Source organism: Salvelinus alpinus, chromosome 3, assembly GCF_045679555.1.
Source record: "Salvelinus alpinus chromosome 3, SLU_Salpinus.1, whole genome shotgun sequence".
NCBI lineage: Eukaryota > Metazoa > Chordata > Actinopteri > Salmoniformes > Salmonidae > Salvelinus > Salvelinus alpinus.
In genome coordinates, this window is record NC_092088.1 from 2,489,592 (window position 1) to 2,509,533 (window position 19,942).

Genomic DNA, 19,942 nt, shown 5'->3' on the forward strand with positions numbered 1-19,942 from the left:
CCTACAGACCATTACAGACTGGGGCTGTCAAACCCTACAGACCATTACAGACTGGGGCTGTCAAACCCTACAGACCATTACAGACTGGAGCTGTCAATCCCTACAGACCATTACAGACTGGGGCTGTCAATCCCTACAGACCATTACAGACTGGGGCTGTCAAACCCTACAGACCATTACAGACTGGGGCTGTCAATCCCTACAGACCATTACAGACTGGGGCTGTCAAACCCTACAGACCATTACAGACTGGGGCTGTCAAACCCTACAGACCATTACAGACTGGGGCTGTCAAACCCTACAGACCATTACAGACTGGGGCTGTCAATCCCTACAGACCATTACAGACTGGGGCTGTCAAACCCTAAAGACCATTACAGACTGGGGCTGTCAAACCCTACAGACCATTACAGACTGGGGCTGTCAATCCCTACAGACCATTACAGACTGGGGCTGTCAAACCCTACAGACCATTACAGACTGGGGCTGTCAATCCCTACAGACCATTACAGACTGGGGCTGTCAATCCCTACAGACCATTACAGACTGGGGCTGTCAAACCCTACAGACCATTACAGACTGGAGCTGTCAATCCCTACAGACCATTACAGACTGGGGCTGTCAATCCCTACAGACCATTACAGACTGGGGCTGTCAAACCCTACAGACCATTACAGACTGGGGCTGTCAATCCCTACAGACCATTACAGACTGGGGCTGTCAAACCCTACAGACCATTACAGACTGGAGCTGTCAATCCCTACAGACCATTACAGACTGGGGCTGTCAATCCCTACAGACCATTACAGACTGGGGCTGTCAAACCCTACAGACCATTACAGACTGGGGCTGTCAAACCCTACAGACCATTACAGACTGGGGCTGTCAAACCCTACAGACCATTACAGACTGGAGCTGTCAATCATTATTTCTAGATCTTGTGATGTTGCGGTTGTCTTTACGTTGTCTGATTTCACCCTGCCTTACAGTAGTGTCTGTGTTGTCTGATTTCACCCTGCCTTACAGTAGTGTCTGTGTTGTCTGATTTCACCCTGCCTTACAGTAGTGTCTGTGTTGTCTGATTTCACCCTGCCTTACAGTAGTGTCTGTGTTGTCTGATTTCACCCTGCCTTACAGTAGTGTCTGTGTTGTCTGATTTCACCCTGCCTTACAGTAGTGTCTGTGTTGTCTGATTTCACCCTGCCTTACAGTAGTGTCTGTGTTGTCTGATTTCACCCTGCCTTACAGTAGTGTGTGTTGTCTGATTTCACCCTGCCTTACAGTAGTGTCTGTGTTGTCTGATTTCACCCTGCCTTACAGTAGTGTCTGTGTTGTCTGATTTCACCCTGCCTTACAGTAGTGTCTGTGTTGTCTGATTTCACCCTGCCTTACAGTAGTGTCTGTGTTGTCTGATTTCACCCTGCCTTACAGTAGTGTCTGTGTTGTCTGATTTCACCCTGCCTTACAGTAGTGTCTGTGTTGTCTGATTTCACCCTGCCTTACAGTAGTGTGTGTTGTCTGATTTCACCCTGCCTTACAGTAGTGTCTGTGTTGTCTGATTTCACCCTGCCTTACAGTAGTGTCTGTTGTCTGATTTCACCCTGCCTTACAGTAGTGTCTGTTGTCTGATTTCACCCTGCCTTACAGTAGTGTCTGTTGTCTGATTTCACCCTGCCTTACAGTAGTGTCTGTGTTGTCTGATTTCACCCTGCCTTACAGTAGTGTCTGTTGTCTGATTTCACCCTGCCTTACAGTAGTGTCTGTGTTGTCTGATTTCACCCTGCCTTACAGTAGTGTCTGTTGTCTGATTTCACCCTGCCTTACAGTAGTGTCTGTTGTCTGATTTCACCCTGCCTTACAGTAGTGTCTGTTGTCTGATTTCACCCTGCCTTACAGTAGTGTCTGTGTTGTCTGATTTCACCCTGCCTTACAGTAGTGTCTGTGTTGTCTGATTTCACCCTGCCTTACAGTAGTGTCTGTTGTCTGATTTCACCCTGCCTTACAGTAGTGTCTGTGTTGTCTGATTTCACCCTGCCTTACAGTAGTGTCTGTGTTGTCTGATTTCACCCTGCCTTACAGTAGTGTCTGTGTTGTCTGATTTCACCCTGCCTTACAGTAGTGTCTGTTGTCTGATTTCACCCTGCCTTACAGTAGTGTGTGTTGTCTGATTTCACCCTGCCTTACAGTAGTGTCTGTTGTCTGATTTCACCCTGCCTTACAGTAGTGTCTGTTGTCTGATTTCACCCTGCCTTACAGTAGTGTCTGTGTTGTCTGATTTCACCCTGCCTTACAGTAGTGTCTGTTGTCTGATTTCACCCTGCCTTACAGTAGTGTCTGTTGTCTGATTTCACCCTGCCTTACAGTAGTGTCTGTTGTCTGATTTCACCCTGCCTTACAGTAGTGTGTTGTCTGATTTCACCCTGCCTTACAGTAGTGTCTGTTGTCTGATTTCACCCTGCCTTACAGTAGTGTCTGTGTTGTCTGATTTCACCCTGCCTTACAGTAGTGTCTGTTGTCTGATTTCACCCTGCCTTACAGTAGTGTCTGTGTTGTCTGATTTCACCCTGCCTTACAGTAGTGTCTGTGTTGTCTGATTTCACCCTGCCTTACAGTAGTGTCTGTGTTGTCTGATTTCACCCTGCCTTACAGTAGTGTCTGTTGTCTGATTTCACCCTGCCTTACAGTAGTGTCTGTGTTGTCTGATTTCACCCTGCCTTACAGTAGTGTCTGTGTTGTCTGATTTCACCCTGCCTTACAGTAGTGTCTGTGTTGTCTGATTTCACCCTGCCTTACAGTAGTGTCTGTTGTCTGATTTCACCCTGCCTTACAGTAGTGTGTGTTGTCTGATTTCACCCTGCCTTACAGTAGTGTCTGTTGTCTGATTTCACCCTGCCTTACAGTAGTGTCTGTTGTCTGATTTCACCCTGCCTTACAGTAGTGTCTGTGTTGTCTGATTTCACCCTGCCTTACAGTAGTGTCTGTTGTCTGATTTCACCCTGCCTTACAGTAGTGTCTGTTGTCTGATTTCACCCTGCCTTACAGTAGTGTCTGTTGTCTGATTTCACCCTGCCTTACAGTAGTGTGTTGTCTGATTTCACCCTGCCTTACAGTAGTGTCTGTTGTCTGATTTCACCCTGCCTTACAGTAGTGTCTGTGTTGTCTGATTTCACCCTGCCTTACAGTAGTGTCTGTTGTCTGATTTCACCCTGCCTTACAGTAGTGTCTGTGTTGTCTGATTTCACCCTGCCTTACAGTAGTGTCTGTGTTGTCTGATTTCACCCTGCCTTACAGTAGTGTCTGTGTTGTCTGATTTCACCCTGCCTTACAGTAGTGTCTGTGTTGTCTGATTTCACCCTGCCTTACAGTAGTGTCTGTGTTGTCTGATTTCACCCTGCCTTACAGTAGTGTCTGTTGTCTGATTTCACCCTGCCTTACAGTAGTGTCTGTTGTCTGATTTCACCCTGCCTTACAGTAGTGTCTGTTGTCTGATTTCACCCTGCCTTACAGTAGTGTGTGTTGTCTGATTTCACCCTGCCTTACAGTAGTGTCTGTTGTCTGATTTCACCCTGCCTTACAGTAGTGTCTGTGTCTGTGTTGCCAGATTTCACCCTGCCTTACAGTAGTGTCTGTTTTCATGTTGCCAGATTTCACCCTGCTGTCTCTGCTGGAAGTGTTCTTGAGCCGGGAGGTGAATGCCGTCCCCCAGAGGGCGGGGAAAGACCAGAAGACCGGGTCGTTGCACTCTGAGAAGCGGTCACGCGGTGGCGGCAGCAGTAGCTCCACCTGGAAGGTCCTACGTCGCTCCCGCCGGACCGCTCAGCGCTACTCCGTCAGGGATGCTCGTCGCGCCCAGCTCTCCACCTCTGACTCGGATGCCAACTCTGACAACAAGGCCGTCGCCGGTGGCACAGGGGGAGTGCGTAGTCGGCGTTCTCGCGGTTCTACGATCCGTGTGAGCTGCCAGCATCACCGTTCGGAGGCTCCCTTGTTACCCTCGCCCCCTGTCCCCCCTCCCGAAAAGACCATGGCTTTGCCTTTCCCGCTCCTCCCCCAACCCCGGTCGCTGACGGGGTCCCAGACCAGCCTGGACACAGAGACCCTGACTGACCCAGCTGCCATGTCCATATTCAACCGGATGGAGAACTCTCCCTTCGACCTCTGTCATGTTCTGCTCTCGCTCCTGGAGAAGGTATTTTCTCATTGAATGTAACGTGCCCGATGCACAGCCTTGTCCATCTTTGTTCAAGCTGTCTATTTTTGATACAACCAGGACAGCAATGGAAATAAGTTGATAGACTTGGTGTTTTTAATACTAAATCATGTTGAAATAAGTTGGTAGACTTGGTGTTTTTAATATTAAATCATGTTGAATGTTCTGTTGTTCTCAAGTGGTTGCAGTATCTTTATATATGGCTTTTAAATATGTCCCCCACAAAAAATAATGTTTTTTTTATTTTCAAGGTGTGTAAGTTTGACATGAGCATCAACCACAACCCGGGTCTGGCTGTCAGTGTGGTGCCGACCCTCACGGAGATCCTCACTGAGTTTGGAGACTGCTGTGGTCCGGGGGGAGGAGAGGGGGTGGAGGAGCTGGCTGGCGGCTGGACAGAGGAGCCCATCGCCCTGGTCCAGGTACACCTTTGTAATTTCATTTTTCTTCATTGAATATAATGATTAAATACTTCATGTAAATGCTTTAATTGGTCTTTTACACATTGTGCTGTACTTACTATTGTCATTGTATTGTGATAGTTTGACTTTGTGTTGTCATTGTAGTGGGATGTTTTGTCATTGTATTGTGATAGTTTGTTATTGTATTGTGATATTGTGCTAGTTTGTCATTGTGTTGTGATTTTTTGTCATTGTTTTGTGCTAGTTTGTCATTGTGTTGTGATGTTTTGTCATTGTTTTGTGCTAGTTTGTCATTGTGTTGTGATTTTTTGTCATTGTTTTGTGCTAGTTTGTCATTGTGTTGTGATTTTTTGTCATTGTTTTGTGCTAGTTTGTCATTGTGTTGTGATGTTTTGTCATTGTATTGTGATAGTTTGTCATTGTGTTGTGATAGTTTGTCATTGTGTTGTGATAGTTTGTCATTGTAGTGGGATGTTTTGTCATTGTATTGTGCTAGTTTGTCATTGTGTTGTGATAGTTTGTCATTGTGTTGTGCTAGTTTGTCATTGTATTGTGATAGTTTGTCATTGTGTTGTGCTAGTTTGTCATTGTGTTGTGATGTTTTGACATTGTGTTGTGCTAGTTTGTAATGTTGCAGGTATTGGTTGTTGTACTATGGCTGTAGGGATGACCATGAGTGACATTTAAGATAGTCCACATTAGCCCAAGGCTTGTATTTTCAGACCAAGCTAGTAGGAAATATGCCAAACTAGCCCCTAAAGTAATCTGAAGAATGGCATACGTTTTGGACTGGGTAGTGGAACATCATCCAGGCTAGTAGAGACAATGTGGTCTGCTAGCCTGGCCGGCCAGTACCCATACTCCTTCACTTCCATACCTGAGTATGACTAGCTAATTTGTTAATGAAGAACACTCTGTCTCCTCTCAGAGGATGCTGCTAAGGACCATCCTCCACCTGATGTCCGTCGACGTGGGTCAGAGTGAGGCTCTACCGGACAGCCTGCGACGCAGCCTGACTGACCTGCTCAGGTACGTAGCCAGGAGGTTAGAGAACACGACCGGCAGCCTGACTGACCTGCTCAGGTACGTAGCAAAGAGGTTAGAGAACACGACCTGCAGCCTGACTGACCTGCTCAGGTACGTAGCCAAGAGGTTAGAGAACACGACCGGCAGCCTGACTGACCTGCTCAGGTACGTAGCCAGGAGGTTAGAGAACACGACCGGCAGCCTGACTGACCTGCTCAGGTACGTAGCCAAGAGGTTAGAGAACACGACCTGCAGCCTGACTGACCTGCTCAGGTACGTAGCCAGGAGGTTAGAGAACACGACCGGCAGCCTGACTGACCTGCTCAGGTACGTAGCCAAGAGGTTAGAGAACACGACCTGCAGCCTGACTGACCTGCTCAGGTACGTAGCCAAGAGGTTAGAGAACACGACCTGCAGCCTGACTGACCTGCTCAGGTACGTAGCCAGGAGGTTAGAGAACACGACCTGCAGCCTGACTGACCTGCTCAGGTACGTAGCCAAGAGGTTAGAGAACACGACCTGCAGCCTGACTGACCTGCTCAGGTACGTAGCCAGGAGGTTAGAGAACACGACCTGCAGCCTGACTGACCTGCTCAGGTACGTAGCCAAGAGGTTAGAGAACACGACCTGCAGCCTGACTGACCTGCTCAGGTACGTAGCCAAGAGGTTAGAGAACACGACCTGCAGCCTGACTGACCTGCTCAGGTACGTAGCCAAGAGGTTAGAGAACACGACCTGCAGCCTGACTGACCTGCTCAGGTACGTAGCCAAGAGGTTAGAGAACACGACCGGCAGCCTGACTGACCTGCTCAGGTACGTAGCCAGGAGGTTAGAGAACACGACCGGCAGCCTGACTGACCTGCTCAGGTACGTAGCCAAGAGGTTAGAGAACACGACCTGCAGCCTGACTGACCTGCTCAGGTACGTAGCCAGGAGGTTAGAGAACACGACCGGCAGCCTGACTGACCTGCTCAGGTACGTAGCCAAGAGGTTAGAGAACACGACCTGCAGCCTGACTGACCTGCTCAGGTACGTAGCCAAGAGGTTAGAGAACACGACCTGCAGCCTGACTGACCTGCTCAGGTACGTAGCCAGGAGGTTAGAGAACACGACCTGCAGCCTGACTGACCTGCTCAGGTACGTAGCCAAGAGGTTAGAGAACACGACCTGCAGCCTGACTGACCTGCTCAGGTACGTAGCCAGGAGGTTAGAGAACACGACCTGCAGCCTGACTGACCTGCTCAGGTACGTAGCCAAGAGGTTAGAGAACACGACCTGCAGCCTGACTGACCTGCTCAGGTACGTAGCCAAGAGGTTAGAGAACACGACCTGCAGCCTGACTGACCTGCTCAGGTACGTAGCCAAGAGGTTAGAGAACACGACCGGCAGCCTGACTGACCTGCTCAGGTACGTAGCCAAGAGGTTAGAGAACACGACCGGCAGCCTGACTGACCTGCTCAGGTACGTAGCCAGGAGGTTAGAGAACACGACCTGCAGCCTGACTGACCTGCTCAGGTACGTAGCCAAGAGGTTAGAGAACACGACCTGCAGCCTGACTGACCTGCGCAGGTACGTAGCCAGGAGGTTAGATACCACGACCGGCAGCCTGACTGACCTGCTCAGGTACGTAGCCAGGAGGTTAGAGAACACGACCGGCAGCCTGACTGACCTGCTCAGGTACGTAGCCAAGAGGTTAGAGAACAAGACCGGCAGCCTGACTGACCTGCTCAGGTACGTAGCCAGGAGGTTAGAGAACACGACCTGCAGCCTGACTGACCTGCTCAGGTACGTAGCCAAGAGGTTAGAGAACAGGACCGGCAGCCTGACTGACCTGCTCAGGTACGTAGCCAAGAGGTTAGAGAACACGACCTGCAGCCTGACTGACCTGCTCAGGTACGTAGCCAAGAGGTTAGAGAACACGACCTGCAGCCTGACTGACCTGCTCAGGTACGTAGCCAAGAGGTTAGAGAACACGACCTGCAGCCTGACTGACCTGCTCAGGTACGTAGCCAAGAGGTTAGAGAACACGACCTGCAGCCTGACTGACCTGCTCAGGTACGTAGCCAGGAGGTTAGAGAACACGACCGGCAGCCTGACTGACCTGCTCAGGTACGTAGCCAGGAGGTTAGAGAACACGACCTGCAGCCTGACTGACCTGCTCAGGTACGTAGCCAGGAGGTTAGAGAACAAGACCTGCAGCCTGACTGACCTGCTCAGGTACGTAGCCAGGAGGTTAGAGAACAGGACCGGCAGCCTGACTGACCTGCTCAGGTACGTAGCCAAGAGGTTAGAGAACAAGACCGGCAGCCTGACTGACCTGCTCAGGTACGTAGCCAGGAGGTTAGAGAACACGACCTGCAGCCTGACTGACCTGCTCAGGTACGTAGCCAAGAGGTTAGAGAACAGGACCGGCAGCCTGACTGACCTGCTCAGGTACGTAGCCAAGAGGTTAGAGAACACGACCTGCAGCCTGACTGACCTGCTCAGGTACGTAGCCAAGAGGTTAGAGAACACGACCTGCAGCCTGACTGACCTGCTCAGGTACGTAGCCAAGAGGTTAGAGAACACGACCTGCAGCCTGACTGACCTGCTCAGGTACGTAGCCAAGAGGTTAGAGAACACGACCTGCAGCCTGACTGACCTGCTCAGGTACGTAGCCAGGAGGTTAGAGAACACGACCGGCAGCCTGACTGACCTGCTCAGGTACGTAGCCAGGAGGTTAGAGAACACGACCTGCAGCCTGACTGACCTGCTCAGGTACGTAGCCAGGAGGTTAGAGAACAAGACCTGCAGCCTGACTGACCTGCTCAGGTACGTAGCCAGGAGGTTAGAGAACAGGACCGGCAGCCTGACTGACCTGCTCAGGTACGTAGCCAAGAGGTTAGAGAACACGACCGGCAGCCTGACTGACCTGCTCAGGTACGTAGCCAAGAGGTTAGAGAACACGACCTGCAGCCTGACTGACCTGCTCAGGTACGTAGCCAAGAGGTTAGAGAACACGACCTGCAGCCTGACTGACCTGCTCAGGTACGTAGCCAAGAGGTTAGAGAACACGACCTGCAGCCTGACTGACCTGCTCAGGTACGTAGCCAAGAGGTTAGAGAACACGACCTGCAGCCTGACTGACCTGCTCAGGTACGTAGCCAAGAGGTTAGAGAACACGACCTGCAGCCTGACTGACCTGCTCAGGTACGTAGCCAAGAGGTTAGAGAACACGACCTGCAGCCTGACTGACCTGCTCAGGTACGTAGCCAGGAGGTTAGAGAACACGACCTGCAGCCTGACTGACCTGCTCAGGTACGTAGCCAAGAGGTTAGAGAACACGACCTGCAGCCTGACTGACCTGCTCAGGTACGTAGCCAGGAGGTTAGAGAACACGACCGGCAGCCTGACTGACCTGCTCAGGTACGTAGCCAAGAGGTTAGAGAACACGACCGGCAGCCTGACTGACCTGCTCAGGTACGTAGCCAAGAGGTTAGAGAACACGACCTGCAGCCTGACTGACCTGCTCAGGTACGTAGCCAGGAGGTTAGAGAACACGACCTGCAGCCTGACTGACCTGCTCAGGTACGTAGCCAAGAGGTTAGAGAACACGACCTGCAGCCTGACTGACCTGCTCAGGTACGTAGCCAGGAGGTTAGAGAACACGACCGGCAACCTGACTGACCTGCTCAGGTACGTAGTCAGGAGGTTAGAGAACACGACCGGCAGCCTGACTGACCTGCTCAGGTACGTAGCCAGGAGGTTAGAGAACACGACCTGCAGCCTGACTGACCTGCTCAGGTACGTAGCTAGGAGGTTAGAGAACACGACCGGCAGCCTGACTGACCTGCTCAGGTACGTAGCCAGGAGGTTAGAGAACACGACCGGCAGCCTGACTGACCTGCTCAGGTACGTAGCCAGGAGGTTAGAGAACACGACCTGCAGCCAGACTGACCTGCTCAGGTACGTAGCCAAGAGGTTAGAGAACACGACCTGCAGCCTGACTGACCTGCTCAGGTACGTAGCCAGGAGGTTAGAGAACACGACCTGCAGCCTGACTGACCTGCTCAGGTACGTAGCCAAGAGGTTAGAGAACACGACCTGCAGCCTGACTGACCTGCTCAGGTACGTAGCCAGGAGGTTAGAGAACAGGACCGGCAGCCTGACTGACCTGCTCAGGTACGTAGCCAAGAGGTTAGAGAACACGACCGGCAGCCTGACTGACCTGCTCAGGTACGTAGCCAAGAGGTTAGAGAACACGACCGGCAGCCTGACTGACCTGCTCAGGTACGTAGCCAAGAGGTTAGAGAACACGACCTGCAGCCTGACTGACCTGCTCAGGTACGTAGCCAAGAGGTTAGAGAACACGACCTGCAGCCTGACTGACCTGCTCAGGTACGTAGCCAAGAGGTTAGAGAACACGACCTGCAGCCTGACTGACCTGCTCAGGTACGTAGCCAAGAGGTTAGAGAACACGACCTGCAGCCTGACTGACCTGCTCAGGTACGTAGCCAAGAGGTTAGAGAACACGACCTGCAGCCTGACTGACCTGCTCAGGTACGTAGCCAAGAGGTTAGAGAACACGACCTGCAGCCTGACTGACCTGCTCAGGTACGTAGCCAGGAGGTTAGAGAACACGACCTGCAGCCTGACTGACCTGCTCAGGTACGTAGCCAAGAGGTTAGAGAACACGACCTGCAGCCTGACTGACCTGCTCAGGTACGTAGCCAGGAGGTTAGAGAACACGACCGGCAGCCTGACTGACCTGCTCAGGTACGTAGCCAAGAGGTTAGAGAACAGGACCGGCAGCCTGACTGACCTGCTCAGGTACGTAGCCAAGAGGTTAGAGAACACGACCTGCAGCCTGACTGACCTGCTCAGGTACGTAGCCAGGAGGTTAGAGAACACGACCTGCAGCCTGACTGACCTGCTCAGGTACGTAGCCAAGAGGTTAGAGAACACGACCTGCAGCCTGACTGACCTGCTCAGGTACGTAGCCAGGAGGTTAGAGAACACGACCGGCAGCCTGACTGACCTGCTCAGGTACGTAGCCAGGAGGTTAGAGAACACGACCGGCAGCCTGACTGACCTGCTCAGGTACGTAGCCAGGAGGTTAGAGAACACGACCGGCAGCCTGACTGACCTGCTCAGGTACGTAGCCAGGAGGTTAGAGAACACGACCTGCAGCCAGACTGACCTGCTCAGGTACGTAGCCAAGAGGTTAGAGAACACGACCTGAAGCCTGACTGACCTGCTCAGGTACGTAGCCAGGAGGTTAGAGAACACGACCTGCAGCCTGACTGACCTGCTCAGGTACGTAGCCAAGAGGTTAGAGAACACGACCTGCAGCCTGACTGACCTGCTCAGGTACGTAGCCAGGAGGTTAGAGAACACGACCGGCAGCCTGACTGACCTGCTCAGGTACGTAGCCAAGAGGTTAGAGAACACGACCTGCAGCCTGACTGACCTGCTCAGGTACGTAGCCAAGAGGTTAGAGAACACGACCTGCAGCCTGACTGACCTGCTCAGGTACGTAGCCAAGAGGTTAGAGAACACGACCGGCAGCCTGAAGGTTGCTGGCTCTAACCCCCCCCCCCCCCCAGGATGGACGACACAAAAATGGGAACCGAACTGAACTGGCAGCTGAAACCCTTGTATTTTATTCAGAGCCACGCTGAAGATCAGGTCCTGCCTGGAGAGACAGGTTGACCCATTCGCTCCCAGACCCAAGAAGACCCTGCAGGAGGTGCAGGAGGACTTCTCTTTCTCCCGCTGGAGACACCGCTCCCTGCTGTTACCTGAGCTGCTGGAGGGGGTCCTGCAGGTATGGACTGGTTGTCACTTATAGCACCCTATTACCTACATAGTGCACTACTATAGACCAGAGCCCTATTCCCTGTATAGTGCACTACTTTAAACCAGAGCCCTATTCCCTGTATAGTGCACTACTTTAGACCAGAGCCCTATTCCCTGTATAGTGCACTACTTTAGACCAGAGCCCTATTCCCTATATAGTACACTACTTTAGACCAGAGCCCTATTCCCTATATAGTACACTACTTTAGACCAGAGCCCTATTCCCTATATAGTGCACTACTTTAGACCAGAGCCCTATATAGTACACTACTTTAGACCAGAGCCCTATTCCCTATATAGTACACTACTTTAGACCAGAGCCCTATTCCCTATATAGTGCACTACTTTAGACCAGAGCCCTATTCCCTGTATAGTGCACTACTTTAGACCAGAGCCCTATTCCCTGTATAGTGCACTACTATAGACCAGAGCCCTATTCCCTATATAGTGCACTACTTTAGACCAGAGCCCTATTCCCTGTATAGTGCACTACTTTAGACCAGAGCCCTATTCCCTATATAGTGCACTACTTTAGACCAGAGCCCTATTCCCTATATAGTGCACTACTTTAGACCAGAGCCCTATTCCCTATATAGTGCACTACTTTAGACCAGAGCCCTATTCCCTATATAGTGCACTACTTTAGACCAGAGCCCTATTCCCTATATAGTGCACTACTTTAGACCAGAGCCCTATTCCCTGTATAGTGCACTACTTTAGACCAGAGCCCTATTCCCTGTATAGTGCACTACTTTAGACCAGAGCCCTATTCCCTGTATAGTGCACTACTATAGACCAGAGCCCTATTCCCTATATAGTGCACTACTTTAGACCAGGGCCCTATTCCCTGTATAGTGCACTACTTTAGACCAGAGCCCTATTCCCTATATAGTGCACTACTTTAGACCAGGGCCCTATTCCCTGTATAGTGCACTACTTTAGACCAGAGCCCTAGAGTGTGACTCCCCATAGTATGTTGTATTTCCCTCCTTCAGAGAACAGTAGGTACATTGTTTAACCGTTCCTTACTGAGTGAATCCCATATGGTGCCCTGGTCTCTGTAGAAGAAAAAGAACCTGACCACAACCTAAATACCCATCTAGGACAGTAAAGATATACATCACTGTTCTCTGTATACATCACTACAAGTTGAGTGTGACAAAACGGCACAGATGCCTAATTATTTTCCACTTTTTTCCCCCACTTATTTATTATTTATTGTCCCCAGCACAAGGTGCACCTGTGTAATGATCATGCTGTTTTAATCAGCTTCATATTCGACACCTGTCAGGTGGATGGATTATCTTGGCAAAGGAGAAATGCTCACGAGCAGGGATGTGAACACATTTTTTACACAATTTGAGAGAAATAAGCATTTTGTGCGTATCTTTTTGAACCATTGGACCAACACTTTACGTGTTGTGTTTTATATTTTAGTTGAATAGAAATAAGAGGTCCAATAATAGATCCCTGTAGAATACCACACTAATACACTATTGTCATCTATTGTAATCCAGGGGCGGCTAGGGTGGTCTGGTTAAAGCAGTGCACTATTTTGTGAATACCATGCCATTTGCTGATGTACGATCATTCCTTAAACCGTTGTATTAATCTAATGGGATGTCCAGGTGCTGCTGGGGTCTCATTCCTTAAACCGTTGTATTAATCTAATGGGATGTCCAGGTGCTGCTGGGGTCTCATTCCTTAAACCGTTGTATTAATCTAATGGGATGTCCAGGTGCTGCTGGGGTCTCATTCCTTAAACCGTTGTATTAATCTAATGGGATGTCCAGGTGCTGCTGGGGTCTCATTCCTTAAACCGTTGTATTAATCTAATGGGATGTCCAGGTGCTGCTGGGGTCTCATTCCTTAAACCGTTGTATTAATCTAATGGGATGTCCAGGTGCTGCTGGGGTCTCATTCCTTAAACCGTTGTATTAATCTAATGGGATGTCCAGGTGCTGCTGGGGTCTCATTCCTTAAACCGTTGTATTAATCTAATGGGATGTCCAGGTGCTGCTGGGGTCTCATTCCTTAAACCGTTGTATTAATCTAATGGGATGTCCAGGTGCTGCTGGGGTCTCATCCCTTAAACCGTTGTATTAATCTAATGGGATGTCCAGGTGCTGCTGGGGTCTCATTCCTTAAACCGTTGTATTAATCTAATGGGATGTCCAGGTGCTGCTGGGGTCTCATTCCTTAAACCGTTGTATTAATCTAATGGGGTGTCCAGGTGCTGCTGGGGTCTCATCCCTTAAACCGTTGTATTAATCTAATGGGGTGTCCAGGTGCTGCTGGGGTCTCATTCCTTAAACCGTTGTATTAATCTAATGGGATGTCCAGGTGCTGCTGGGGTCTCATCCCTTAAACCGTTGTATTAATCTAATGGGGTGTCCAGGTGCTCCTGGGGTGTCTCCAGGCCTCGGCCCCCAATCCCTTCTTCTTCAGTCAGGCTCTAGAGCTGCTTCATGAGTTCATCCAGCATCGCGGCCTGGAGCTGTTTGAGGCCACCGTTCTGAGGCTAGAAGGGCTGGGCCGCGCCCGGGACTCTGAGGTTAGATTTATTTACTAGATCAACGGGGGCTAGCTTCCCAGACACAGATTAAGTCTAGTCTTGGACTAAAAATAGATACTCCACTGAGCTTGCATTTTAGTCCAGCACTTGGTTTAATTTGTGTCTGGTGAATTTGGCTCGCTGAGTTGAGTACAACAATACACACATAATTTAAAAAAGTCCAAAGACTAATTTCCGTTATGTTCCACCTCAGGTGGGGGGTGAGGCAGCAGATCGTCTAAAAGGACTGATCTCCGGGGTCCTAAAGATCATCAGCGCTGTGAAGACGGCCAAGTCAGAGCAACTGCACCAGTCCGTCTGTGCTCGCCGTCGCCACCGCCGCTGTGAGTACTCTCACTTCCTGCATCATCACCGCGACCTCTCCGGACTCCCCGTCTCTGCTTTCAAACAGGCCGCCCGCCGCAACCCCTTCGAAGAGACCGAGGGCAAGGAGGGGGTGGGTGACGTGGTGCGTTACCCGGACAGGTGCTGTTGCCTGGCAGCCTGTGCCCACCAGTGTCTCCGTCTGCTCCAGCGCCTGTCCTCCAGTGGGCCGGCGGTGCTCCAGGTCCTAGCTGGCGTCCAGGCCGTGGGGATCTGCTGCTGCATGGACCCTCGGTCTGTAGTCGGCCCTCTCCTCCACGCCTTCCAGGCTCCTGGGCTCCGCTCCTACCAGTCCCACATCCTCTCTGTCCTCTCCCGGCTGATCCTGGATCAGCTAGGTGGCGGACAGCCCTCTGAGAAAGCTAAGCTAGCCTCCTGTAACATCTGTACTCTGGACAGCAGTCAGCTGCCGGGCCTGGAGGAGACGCTCCAGCAGGGGGAGGTCGGAGTGTCATCCCCCACTTTGAGCTACCGTTCCCATGGTATCCTCCCCAGCGGAGGGGGAGCAGAGGATATGCTGTGGAAGTGGGAGGCCCTGGAGGCGTACCAGGGGCTGGTGTTCGGGGAGGACCAGACACTCAGCCAACAGGTCGCGGGACACATGTGTCACCTGATGTTGAGAGGGAACGCTGTGGTCCAATGGCAGCTCTACACGCACATCTTCAACCCTGTACTGCAGAGGGGGGTGGAGCTAGTGCATCACGCCCAACAACTGGGTGTGTCTACATCGTGTAGCCAGGTGTGCACCTACCACGTCCAGTGTCTACCTGTAGAGGTGCTACTGGTCTACCTGCAGACACTACCAACCCTGCTCAAGTCCAGGTGAGGACAATGGTGTCTTTACCTTCTTTACTTCTGTCTTTTGGCTTCCTCTGTCTTGTCCCCTCCTCCAGTCTGACAGTTTTCTGTCTACTCCGCTTTCCATCCCTCTCTTCTGTCCCCTTCTCCTCCCATCCCTCTCTACTGGCCCCTTCTCCTCCCATCCCTCTCTTCTGCCCCCTTCTCCTCCCATCCCTCTCTTCTGCCCCCTTCTCCTCCCATCCCTCTCTTCTGCCCCCTTCTCCTCCCATCCCTCTCTTCTGCCCCCTTCTCCTCCCATCCCTCTCTTCTGTCCCCTTCTCCTCCCATCCCTCTCTTCTGCCCCCTTCTCCTCCCATCCCTCTCTTCTGCCCCCTTCTCCTCCCATCCCTCTCTTCTGCCCCCTTCTCCTCCCATCCCTCTCTTCTGCCCCCTTCTCCTCCCATCCCTCTCTTCTGGCCCCTTCTCCTCCCATCCCTCTCTTCTGCCCCCTTCTCCTCCCATCCCTCTCTTCTGGCCCATTCTCCTCCCATCCCTCTCTTCTGCCCCCTTCTCCTCCCATCCCTCTCTTCTGCCCCCTTCTCCTCCCATCCCTCTCTTCTGCCCCCTTCTCCTCCCATCCCTCTCTTCTGCCCCCTTCTCCTCCCATCCCTCTCTTCTGGCCCCTTCTCCTCCCATCCCTCTCTTCTGCCCCCTTCTCCTCCCATCCCTCTCTTCTGGCCCCTTCTCCTCCCATCCCTCTCTTCTGCCCCCTTCTCCTCCCATCCCTCTCTTCTGCCCCCTTCTCCTCCCATCCCTCTCTTCTGTCCCCTTCTCCTCCCATCCCTCTCTTCTGGCCCCTTCTCCTCCCATCCCTCTCTTCTGCCCCCTTCTCCTCCCATCCCTCTCTTCTGCCCCCTTCTCCTCCCATCCCTCTCTTCTGACCCCTTCTCCTCCCATCCCTCTCTTCTGCCCCCTTCTCCTCCCATCCCTCTCTTCTGCCCCCTTCTCCTCCCATCCCTCTCTTCTGCCCCCTTCTCCTCCCATCCCTCTCTTCTGCCCCCTTCTCCTCCCATCCCTCTCTTCTGTCCCCTTCTCCTCCCATCCCTCTCTTCTGGCCCCTTCTCCTCCCATCCCTCTCTTCTGCCCCCTTCTCCTCCCATCCCTCTCTTCTGCCCCCTTCTCCTCCCATCCCTCTCTTCTGCCCCCTGCTCCTCCCATCCCTCTCTTCTGCCCCCTTCTCCTCCCATCCCTCTCTTCTGTCCCCTTCTCCTCCCATCCCTCTCTTCTGGCCCCTTCTCCTCCCATCCCTCTCTTCTGGCCCCTCCTCCTCCCATCCCTCTCTTCTGCCCCCTTCTCCTCCCATCCCTCTCTTCTGCCCCCTTCTCCTCCCATCCCTCTCTTCTGCCCCCTTCTCCTCCCATCCCTCTCTTCTGTCCCCTTCTCCTCCCATCCCTCTCTTCTGCCCCCTTCTCCTCCCATCCCTCTCTTCTGCCCCCTTCTCCTCCCATCCCTCTCTTCTGCCCCCTTCTCCTCCCATCCCTCTCTTCTGTCCCCTTCTCCTCCCATCCCTCTCTTCTGGCCCCTTCTCCTCCCATCCCTCTCTTCTGGCCCCTTCTCCTCCCATCCCTCTCTTCTGCCCCCTTCTCCTCCCATCCCTCTCTTCTGCCCCCTTCTCCTCCCATCCCTCTCTTCTGGCCCCTTCTCCTCCCATCCCTCTCTTCTGGCCCCTTCTCCTCCCATCCCTCTCTTCTGCCCCCTTCTCCTCCCATCCCTCTCTTCTGCCCCCTTCTCCTCCCATCCCTCTCTTCTGTCCCCTTCTCCTCCCATCCCTCTCTTCTGTCCCCTTCTCCTCCCATCCCTCTCTTCTGTCCCCTTCTCCTCCCATCCCTCTCTTCTGCCCCCTTCTCCTCCCATCCCTCTCTTCTGCCCCCTTCTCCTCCCATCCCTCTCTTCTGGCCCCTTCTCCTCCCATCCCTCTCTTCTGGCCCCTTCTCCTCCCATCCCTCTCTTCTGGCCCCTTCTCCTCCCATCCCTCTCTTCTGGCCCCTTCTCCTCCCATCCCTCTCTTCTGCCCCCTTCTCCTCCCATCCCTCTCTTCTGCCCCCTTCTCCTCCCATCCCTCTCTTCTGCCCCCTTCTCCTCCCATCCCTCTCTTCTGCCCCCTTCTCCTCCCATCCCTCTCTTCTGCCCCCTTCTCCTCCCATCCCTCTCTTCTGCCCCCTTCTCCTCCCATCCCTCTCTTCTGCCCCCTTCTCCTCCCATCCCTCTCTTCTGCCCCCTTCTCCTCCCATCCCTCTCTTCTGGCCCCTTCTCCTCCCATCCCTCTCTTCTGGCCCCTTCTCCTCCCATCCCTCTCTTCTGCCCCCTTCTCCTCCCATCCCTCTCTTCTGCCCCCTTCTCCTCCCATCCCTCTCTTCTGGCCCCTTCTCCTCCCATCCCTCTCTTCTGCCCCCTTCTCCTCCCATCCCTCTCTTCTGCCCCCTTCTCCTCCCATCCCTCTCTTCTGCCCCCTTCTCCTCCCATCCCTCTCTTCTGCCCCCTTCTCCTCCCATCCCTCTCTTCTGCCCCCTTCTCCTCCCATCCCTCTCTTCTGTCCCCTTCTCCTCCCATCCCTCTCTTCTGTCCCCTTCTCCTCCCATCCCTCTCTTCTGCCCCCTTCTCCTCCCATCCCTCTCTTCTGCCCCCTTCTCCTCCCATCCCTCTCTTCTGGCCCCTTCTCCTCCCATCCCTCTCTTCTGCCCCCTTCTCCTCCCATCCCTCTCTTCTGCCCCCTTCTCCTCCCATCCCTCTCTTCTGCCCCCTACTCCTCCCATCCCTCTCTTCTGCCCCCTTCTCCTCCCATCCCTCTCTTCTGCCCCCTTCTCCTCCCATCCCTCTCTTCTGCCCCCTTCTCCTCCCATCCCTCTCTTCTGCCCCCTTCTCCTCCCATCCCTCTCTTCTGTCCCCTTCTCCTCCCATCCCTCTCTTCTGCCCCCTTCTCCTCCCATCCCTCTCTACTGGCCCCTTCTCCTCCCATCCCTCTCTTCTGCCCCCTTCTCCTCCCATCCCTCTCTTCTGCCCCCTTCTCCTCCCATCCCTCTCTACTGGCCCCTTCTCCTCCCATCCCTCTCTTCTGCCCCCTTCTCCTCCCATCCCTCTCTACTGGCCCCTTCTCCTCCCATCCCTCTCTTCTGGCCCCTTCTCCTCCCATCCCTCTCTTCTGGCCCCTTCTCCTCCCATCCCTCTCTTCTGCCCCCTTCTCCTCCCATCCCTCTCTTCGTCCCCCTTCTCCTCCCATCCCTCTCTTCTGCCCCCTTCTCCTCCCATCCCTCTCTTCGTCCCCCTTCTCCTCCCATCCCTCTCTTCTGCCCCCTTCTCCTCCCATCCCTCTCTTCTGCCCCCTTCTCCTCCCATCCCTCTCTACTGGCCCCTTCTCCTCCCATCCCTCTCTTCTGCCCCCTTCTCCTCCCATCCCTCTCTTCTGCCCCCTTCTCCTCCCATCCCTCTCTACTGGCCCCTTCTCCTCCCATCCCTCTCTTCTGCCCCCTTCTCCTCCCATCCCTCTCTACTGGCCCCCTTCTCCTCCCATCCCTCTCTACTGGCCCCCTTCTCCTCCCATCCCTCTCTTCTGGCCCCTTCTCCTCCCATCCCTCTCTTCATCCCCCTTCTCCTCCCATCCCTCTCTTCTGCCCCCTTCTCCTCCCATCCCTCTCTTCTGCCCCCTTCTCCTCCCATCCCTCTCTTCTGCCCCCTTCTCCTCCCATCCCTCTCTTCTGCCCCCTTCTCCTCCCATCCCTCTCTACTGGCCCCTTCTCCTCCCATCCCTCTCTTCTGCCCCCTTCTCCTCCCATCCCTCTCTACTGGCCCCCTTCTCCTCCCATCCCTCTCTTCTGCCCCCTTCTCCTCCCATCCCTCTCTACTGGCCCCCTTCTCCTCCCATCCCTCTCTACTGGCCCCTTCTCCTCCCATCCCTCTCTTCTGGCCCCTTCTCCTCCCATCCCTCTCTTCGTCCCCCTTCTCCTCCCATCCCTCTCTTCGTCCCCCTTCTCCTCCCATCCCTCTCTTCGTCCCCCTTCTCCTCCCATCCCTCTCTTCTGCCCCCTTCTCCTCCCATCCCTCTCTTCTGCCCCCTTCTCCTCCCATCCCTCTCTTCTGCCCCCTTCTCCTCCCATCCCTCTCTTCTGCCCCCTTCTCCTCCCATCCCTCTCTTCTGGCCCCTTCTCCTCCCATCCCTCTCTTCTGCCCCCTTCTCCTCCCATCCCTCTCTTCTGGCCCCTTCTCCTCCCATCCCTCTCTTCTGCCCCCTTCTCCTCCCATCCCTCTCTTCTGCCCCCTTCTCCTCCCATCCCTCTCTTCTGCCCCCTTCTCCTCCCATCCCTCTCTACTGGCCCCTTCTCCTCCCATCCCTCTCTCCTGGCCCCTTCTCCTCCCATCCCTCTCTTCTGGCCCCTTCTCCTCCCATCCCTCTCTACTGGCCCCTTCTCCTCCCATCCCTCTCTTCTGGCCCCTTCTCCTCCCATCCCTCTCTTCTGCCCCCTTCTCCTCCCATCCCTCTCTACTGGCCCCTTCTCCTCCCATCCCTCTCTTCTGCCCCCTTCTCCTCCCATCCCTCTCTACTGGCCCCTTCTCCTCCCATCCCTCTCTTCTGGCCCCTTCTCCTCCCATCCCTCTCTTCGTCCCCCTTCTCCTCCCATCCCTCTCTTCTGCCCCCTTCTCCTCCCATCCCTCTCTTCTGCCCCCTTCTCCTCC

At 53.5% G+C, this 19,942-nt stretch overlaps 1 protein-coding gene across 4 annotated transcripts in view; it reads left to right on the forward strand.

Moving 5' to 3' along the window:
- Positions 1-19,942, forward strand: part of lyst (lysosomal trafficking regulator) — a 323,436-nt gene that overhangs the window by 108,253 nt on the left and 195,241 nt on the right. For all 4 annotated transcript variants that reach the window (XM_071391269.1, XM_071391271.1, XM_071391270.1 and 1 more), the window contains 6 exons: positions 3,645-4,189; positions 4,462-4,632; positions 5,561-5,661; positions 11,308-11,464; positions 13,895-14,050; positions 14,265-15,256. In XM_071391269.1, coding sequence (XP_071247370.1) covers positions 3,645-4,189; positions 4,462-4,632; positions 5,561-5,661; positions 11,308-11,464; positions 13,895-14,050; positions 14,265-15,256 — 2,122 coding nt within the window. The remainder of the gene's footprint in view (positions 1-3,644; positions 4,190-4,461; positions 4,633-5,560; positions 5,662-11,307; positions 11,465-13,894; positions 14,051-14,264; positions 15,257-19,942) is intronic.